The sequence below is a fragment of the Tachysurus fulvidraco genome, chromosome 20, assembly GCF_022655615.1.
Source record: "Tachysurus fulvidraco isolate hzauxx_2018 chromosome 20, HZAU_PFXX_2.0, whole genome shotgun sequence".
NCBI lineage: Eukaryota > Metazoa > Chordata > Actinopteri > Siluriformes > Bagridae > Tachysurus > Tachysurus fulvidraco.
In genome coordinates this window covers 159,199-166,698 of record NC_062537.1, presented here as the reverse complement: position 1 = coordinate 166,698, position 7,500 = coordinate 159,199, and the positions used below count along the sequence as shown (strand labels likewise).

General features: G+C 47.0%; 1 protein-coding gene across 2 annotated transcripts in view; it reads right to left on the bottom strand.

The window, feature by feature from the left end:
* Positions 1-4,100, bottom strand: part of wdr74 (WD repeat domain 74) — a 7,115-nt gene extending 3,015 nt beyond the window's left edge. Inside the window, exons 1-9 of one of the 2 annotated variants that reach the window (XM_027158714.2) lie at positions 3,946-4,100; positions 3,547-3,653; positions 3,199-3,323; positions 2,750-2,813; positions 2,464-2,607; positions 994-1,095; positions 683-836; positions 262-404; positions 110-163 (exon numbers count right to left, since the gene is read on the bottom strand). In XM_027158714.2, coding sequence (XP_027014515.1) covers positions 110-163; positions 262-404; positions 683-836; positions 994-1,095; positions 2,464-2,607; positions 2,750-2,813; positions 3,199-3,323; positions 3,547-3,653; positions 3,946-4,009 — 957 coding nt within the window. In that variant the 5' untranslated portion in view covers positions 4,010-4,100. The remainder of the gene's footprint in view (positions 1-109; positions 164-261; positions 405-682; positions 837-993; positions 1,096-2,463; positions 2,608-2,749; positions 2,814-3,198; positions 3,324-3,546; positions 3,654-3,945) is intronic. The other variant, XM_027158716.2, reaches the window with a different exon arrangement.
* Between the last annotated feature and the right edge of the window lie 3,400 nt (positions 4,101-7,500).

Below are 7,500 nucleotides of genomic sequence, written 5' to 3'. Positions count from 1 at the left end.
CACACACACACACTGTCCTCCCACACACACACACACACTGTCCTGATCATTGTTTAAGGGCCCACAGAGAACACACACTGGTTAGATAAACAAATACTGATGCACTCACCTGGAGGTCTCTGCTGGAGAGCAACAGACAATTCAGCCGGGACTTCAGATACACCTACAGACAAACACACACACACACACACACACACACACACTTGACACAAGCATTATAACTAAATGTTACAGACGGCAGAGACAGTAGTGTGTGTGTACCTTGTGTGTTAGTGTTCTGTCCTGTAGGTTGTGTATGCGAAGGAATCGGTCGAGGCCGCAGGAGGCGACGAGGGGTAACGATGGGTGACACTGCAACCCTCTCACACTGCCTGCCATGCCCTTCATACACCCACGCACAAGACCTACACACACCAGAAATCATCTCATTTACCTAGACGTTATTGACCCCACACACTGCACACAGACAGACGTTATTGACCCCACACACTGCACACAGACAGACGTTATTGTATTTGGTGGAAGTTCGCTTTAAATCTGCTTTTAATTATAAGTTAATACATTTATGTGTTTCTCGACTGGCCTTAAAACTTTGTGCTTCTGTATCGAAGAGATTTATCCTCAGCTTAAAATCCCAATGGTTGGCCCACACACACAAACACACACACACACACACACACACCTTTGCGCAGGTCGAGGGTGGCAAGTTGCCCTTGTGTGTTCCCCACCACCACACTGTCTTCACCAGGTGGAACCGAGAGCGCTGTCAGAGGAACCTCCCCAAACTCTGCCTGCAGCACTGGCCTCCTCTGACACGACGGGTCATACACACGTACCTGAGACACAGACAGAATGACAGACAGAATGACAGACAGGATGACAGACAGGATGACAGACAGGATGACAGACAGGATGACAGACAGGATGACAGACAGGATGACAGACAGGATGACAGACAGGATGACAGACAGGATGACAGACAGGATGACAGACCTGATGATGTCCTGTGCAGGTGATGATCTTGTTGGAGTGTGTGAGGAAAGCCATGTCTCTAACCCACACTGGAACACGCAGATCCAACCAGTCATTAGCAACCTAAGAGGTGGAGGAGAAGGTGTGCGTGTATGAGGAAGAGAGAGAGAGAGAGAGAGAGCTTAAAGAGAAGCTCAAGCAAACATTCCAGGTTCATAAATTGAACCTCACGCGCGCGCGCACGCACACTCGCCCTCACGCGCGCGCGCGCACACACACTCGCCCTCACGCGCGCGCGCGCACACACACTCGCCCTCACGCGCGCGCGCACGCACACTCGCCCTCACGCGCGCGCGCACCCACACTCGCCCTCACGCGCGCGCGCACGCACAACGGCACTCACGCCGCGCGCACACACACTCGCCCTCACGCGGCGCGCACAACATCGCCCTCAGCGCGCGCGACCACACTCGCCCTCAAGCGCGCGCGCCACACCACACTCGCCCTCGCCCTCACGCGCGCGCGCGCACACACACTCGCCCTCACGCGCGCGCGCGCACACACACTCGCCCTCACGCGCGCGCGCGCACACACACTCGCCCTCACGCGCGCGCGCGCACACACACTCGCCCTCACGTCGATCCGCACGCGCAGCTACCACACCTTACGCCCTCACACTCGCCCTCACGCGCGCGCGCACACACACTCGCCCTCACGCGCGCGCGCGCACACACACTCGCCCTCACGCGCGCGCGCACACACACTCGCCCTCACGCGCGCGCGCACACACTCGCCTCACGCGCGCGCGCACACAAACTCGCCCTCACGCGCGCGCTCACACACACTCGCCTCACGCGCGCGAGCACACACTGCCCTCACGCGGCGCGCGCACACACAGCGACCCTCACGCGCGCGCGCACACACACTAGACTCAAGGCGCCGCGCTAACACACAATCGCATAACGCGCGCTCGCACACCACCTCGCCCTCACGCGCGCGCGCCACAAACTCGCCCTCACGCGCGCGCGCACACACACTCGCCCTCACGCGCGCGCGCACACACACTCGCCCTCACGCGCGCGCGCACACACACTCGCCCTCACGCGCGCGCGCACACACACTCGCCCTCGCGCGCGCGCACACAAACTCGCTCTCACACGCGCGCGCACACAAACTCGCTCTCACACGTGCACACACTCACAGTTTATGATGTTATCTTAATTATTATCTGCATCATGAACATCAGTTGTAATGTGGGGAAACACCACATGGTCTGATAAAACACCACACAAACACTCAGTAAGCTCCGCCCTCTGTACGCTGCTGTAGACCCTCAGACTGAGGCTTCAGTTTCCCCAAAAAATATTCATCAAACATCAAAACTATGTGTAGACTTTATGTAGATGAGCTATGATGATTGTTGGAGGTTATTCACAGAGAGATGAACATGATGTGTGTGTGTGTGTGCGCGTGTGTGTGTGTGTGTCTCACATTCTTGGCAGTGAAGATGGGTGTGTCTGGTCTCTGCAGGTCCCACACTTTCAGCGGATTCTCCTTTCCTCCAGTGGCCACATGGTGGCGCTCCAATTGGTTCTGTCTCATTCTGCACACTCCACTCCCCACATTTATTTCCACCTACACACACACACACACACACACACACACACACACACACACACACACACACACACACACACACACACGTCTGAACTTATTGCCAGTGTATTACAGACTACCTTTAGCTACAGTACACTGGTCATCAGACAGAGACACTTACTGTCTCCTGGCCGGCTTCAGGCCAAACTTTCAGTAATCCAGATTCCACACATGTTATTAACGACCTGAGAGCAAACATACACAAGTTATAAATCCAAGTGTGAGACAGAAATACTAAGAAAGAGACAGACAGCAGGACGTGTGTTTGAAGGATGGAGACAGGACACCACCCGGAGATCCTCAAATAAATATTATAATGTTTCAAGCTGGAGCTACAGTTTAAAAAATATTCTAGATTCCTAAAATACAACTATTTATGACTGCTGTTGAGGTCTTCAGGTCTTTATGAATCTGCAGTGTGAAGCTCCATCCAGTGTGTTCAGCAGTGTGTGTGTGTGTGTGTGTGTGTGCACTAACTGTCCAATTACTTTTATCGCTTAAAACAGGAAGATGTTATTGAGATTGTGTGTGTGTGTGTGTGTGTGTGTGTGTGTGTGTGTGTGTGTGTACCTGTCAGTCACTGCAAGGCCGGTGAATCGTCCATGTGTTAAATCTGCACACTCTCGACTCTCAGTAAATATTCCCTTTTCTGTACTGAAAGTCTTCACTCTGCCATTAACACTCCCCATTAACACCTGACACACACACACACACACACACACACACACACGTTAGAACAGGCACAGCGATGCAGAGTGAACACAGCAGTCATCTTTCAGTGCATTAATCAGTATTACTTTAAAGAAAGTAATTACACAATGATTGTGATCACACAAGTGTGCTGTTTACACTGAGACTAACGTACGTGCGCGCGCGCGTGTGTGTGTGTGTGTGTGTGTGTGTGTGTGTGTGTTACACCTCACTCTCCTGCTCGTCCCCCCAGGTGATTGTGCAGATCTCCTCGTCTCGGTTCAGGCTGCGCATCTCACAAAAATTATACACCTGCTTCCTGCTCACACACACACCTGAACACGGCAGGGTCATTAACACAAATATACACACCTGTACAGAGTGGGCAATTAACCGTGTGTGTGTGTGTGTGTGTGTGTGTGTGTGTGTGTGTGTTTTCTACAGGTAAACAACGGGGTTTAAACTGGCCGCGCGAGGAACAGCCACAAGTGCTCTCTCTCTCTCTCTCTCTCTCACACACACACACACACACACACACACACACACACACACACACACACACACACACACACACACACAAACAAACACACACACACACACACACACACACATACACAGATCTCTCACCCTTTAGGATGCCGGTCTCCGCTCCGACCCACACTGAACACTGCTGACTTTTCACACACGCCATGTTCCTCTGCTACATCCACGCTGTGTGCGCGCGCTTTCTGCTCCGACCAGAACTCCATACCAGCGCACTTTAGTTCCGCACGTATTAGTTTTACTTTTACACACACACACACACACACACACACAGAGAGAGAGAGAGAGAGAGAGAGAGAGAGAGAGAGAGAGAGAGAGAGAGAGAGAGAGTGAGTGAGTGAGTGAGTATTGGGCATTACTTTAAATAATAGATTAAATAAATTAGTAAATATTCAGGTGGTCTGAAAAATGTAGGTTTTGTGTTATTTATCAGAATATAATTTATTATATAATTATAAATTATCCCACTCTTTTATTTGTTTTATTTCCAGACTACAGAATGAAGAATAATCAGACATTAGTGAGGTTTAATACGGGTGGAGCAAATACACTTTATTCTTCACCTGAACTGTAAAATGGAGCTGAAATGATCAGGTGGTTTAAACTTTAAACACCTCCATCATCTGAAACAGTGGTTAAAAACTCACACAACTCAAACACATCAGCTGAAACTGGGGCCTATTGCACAAAACTAGGATAAGGTGATATCTTGGTGATCCTGGCTCAATTTATCCGTGATCCGGTTGGACTAAAGCTGGATTAGGGGGCAGTAGGATGTTATGGTATAAATTACCATGGAGATTTATTGTGTGGAGCTACACTGCTCCAGACCAGGATAAGTTCCAGGACCTATTTAATCTCATCCCTTATGTCAGTCAGCAGTCACCACAAATGGAAACCAATAGTTATTCTACTGCCCACTATACATTATCACATATAACTAGACCCACTGTCATTATTTAAATGTTTGTGATCATTAATTTCAATCATTTTGGATAAATTATGATTTTTAGATGATGTTGCCATCATTAGATAATTTACAGTTTCCCATAGACTATAAGGCTATATATAAAATGATAGAATATTAGGGCAAAGAGGAAAAAAAGAAAATTCACAGACTTTGAGAATGAAGTCTTTAATAATATTGTAACCCGATGTTTTAGAGGAGGACAGTTGTTAAAATGACCGCTGTGGGACATTTCGTGGAATTGTTCTTCAGTATAGTTTCACACACAAGGATATACTTAATCTTTTGGCACATCAGCACATTGTCATAAGTATCAGGACTGTAGAAATAATATACATCTTTTCACAGAAAGAATTAGCCTCAAATTTATGACTTTTTCCTTCTTCCTCATTGCGGCCCTAATACTCTGTGGTATAAAATACATTACATATAAATATAAAAACACAAAGTGTAACATTATGGTCCTTTATTGAATAAGGATAAAACAAAGCAGGGAAACCATCAGCTCCTTTCCAATCTGAAGTCATACAGGATACAAAAGGATAAATACACATGTAAAAGGTCTGTATATAACCTGCATGTCTGCACACTGAAATAAATGCAGGACAAATCCATACACATCACCTGAACAGACAAATAAACAGATGCAGTTTCCTCCCTGCAAGCTTGTATTACACACAGTATACAGCACAAACATCATAAGAGGCCAAATCAATTAAAAGATAAAAAAAAATAACACAAAACCCCCAGATCCCTCTGCCACCGCAGGACATATCTAACCATAACTGAAAGCACACATACTAACTAAAATAATTCCACACATATTGGTCCCTCGGCAGCCGAACACTGTCGTCATCAGGGAACATTGTCGGATTGTCCCAGTCCATGGCTGGTGGCACTCTGGGGGTCCTCTCCTTCCTCAGGCAGGCCACATTGTGGAGGACAGCACTAGCCACAGTAATGTCACATGCCCTCACAGGGCTGACCCTTAATTTGTGTAGGCAGTGAAAGCGTGCCTTCAGGAGGTCAAAGGTCATTTAAACTCTGGCCCAGGTCCTGGCATGGGCATGGTTATAGGCCTGCTCTGCTTCCTTGGGGTCTGTGAAAGGTGTCAGGAGAAAAGGCTGGCAGTCAGACCCCCTGTCTCCTAGCAACACACCAGAGAGTTCACCTGACAACACAAAATCTCATCATTATTACCTCATAAACACAGTGATATTCATGACACAGCCATGATGTAAAAAGTGGACCGTTTTGGCCCAGTCATGTTTAATCTACATCACACACCACCCACACACACACACACACACACACACACACACACACACACACACACACACACACACACACATGAAAAGAGACACTTTCTTTATTACACAAGAACATTCAATGGAGTCAGTGAGCAAGCGAGCTTGGGTCCTTTGAAAGGTGCTATATTTATTAAAGTGATTATTATTATTAGCTCATCTATTTATTCAATTCAATTTTATTTTATTTATATATCGCTTTTCACAATCGTTTCATTGTTTCAAAGCAGCTTTATTAATAAAAGCAGGAGAACAGAAAAATCTGTGGACGTCATAAGAAGCAGAGTACAATGGCTAAGCTTAAACCGTACTAGTGAGCGTAGTAATAATGTAATGTAGTAATAATGTAATGTAGTAATAATGTAATGTAGTAGTAATGTAATGTAGTAATAATGTAATGTAGTAATAATGTAATGTAGTAATAATATAAGGCTTTGATCCTTTATCAAAGCCTTATTCAGTGTGATGGAGTTACTGTACACAACTTCACTCATATCTGCAGTCCATTTCAATTACAAATTCAAATGTTTCATAATCAGAGTACAACTGCGTTTTTGGAGATGTGAATTAACTAATTGGATTGTAATTATGATGTATCAGTGGAGCGGTGAGTGTGTAATTGTGACGTATCATTGGAGCGGTGAGTGTGTAATTGTGACGTATCAGTGGAGCGGTGAGTGTGTAATTGTGACGTATCAGTGGAGCGGTGAGTGTGTAATTGTGACGTATCAGTGGAGCGGTGAGTGTGTAATTGTGACGTATCAGTGGAGCGGTGAGTGTGTAATTGTGACGTATCAGTGGAGCGGTGAGTGTGTAATTGTGACGTATCATTGGAGCGGTGAGTGTGTAATTGTGACGTATCAGTGGAGCGGTGAGTGTGTAATTGTGACGTATCATTGGAGCGGTGAGTGTGTAATTGTGACGTATCATTGGAGCGGTGAGTGTGTAATTGTGCACTACTTACACATTCAGGCGGTCTGCAATACTTTGCCACACTTTTTCTCTTTGCTTTATCACTGTGGCGGTGTTGCCTTTCTTCTTAATTGTGTCTTTTACCTCCTCGTATGCCTCCATGAGGAATTGTGCTTCCGACGATTAGTTGCCATGGTGACTCAGCGATCGGTGGCGGGTCTGTTTGAGTGAGCCGTGAGCGCGCACATATCCAGGGTTGGTTTCACCTGGCTTGATGAATCCGTGTCTGCTCAATTAGCCTGGACGCACTTGTTTTGGCTTCATTGAGCTCAGCTCAGTCATTTATCCTGGATGTCTTAATTCTACTTTTGTGCAACAGGCCCCTGAGCTCCACTAACGATGCAGTGTGTGTGTGTGTGTGTGTGTGTGTGTGTGTGTGTGTGTGTGTGTGTA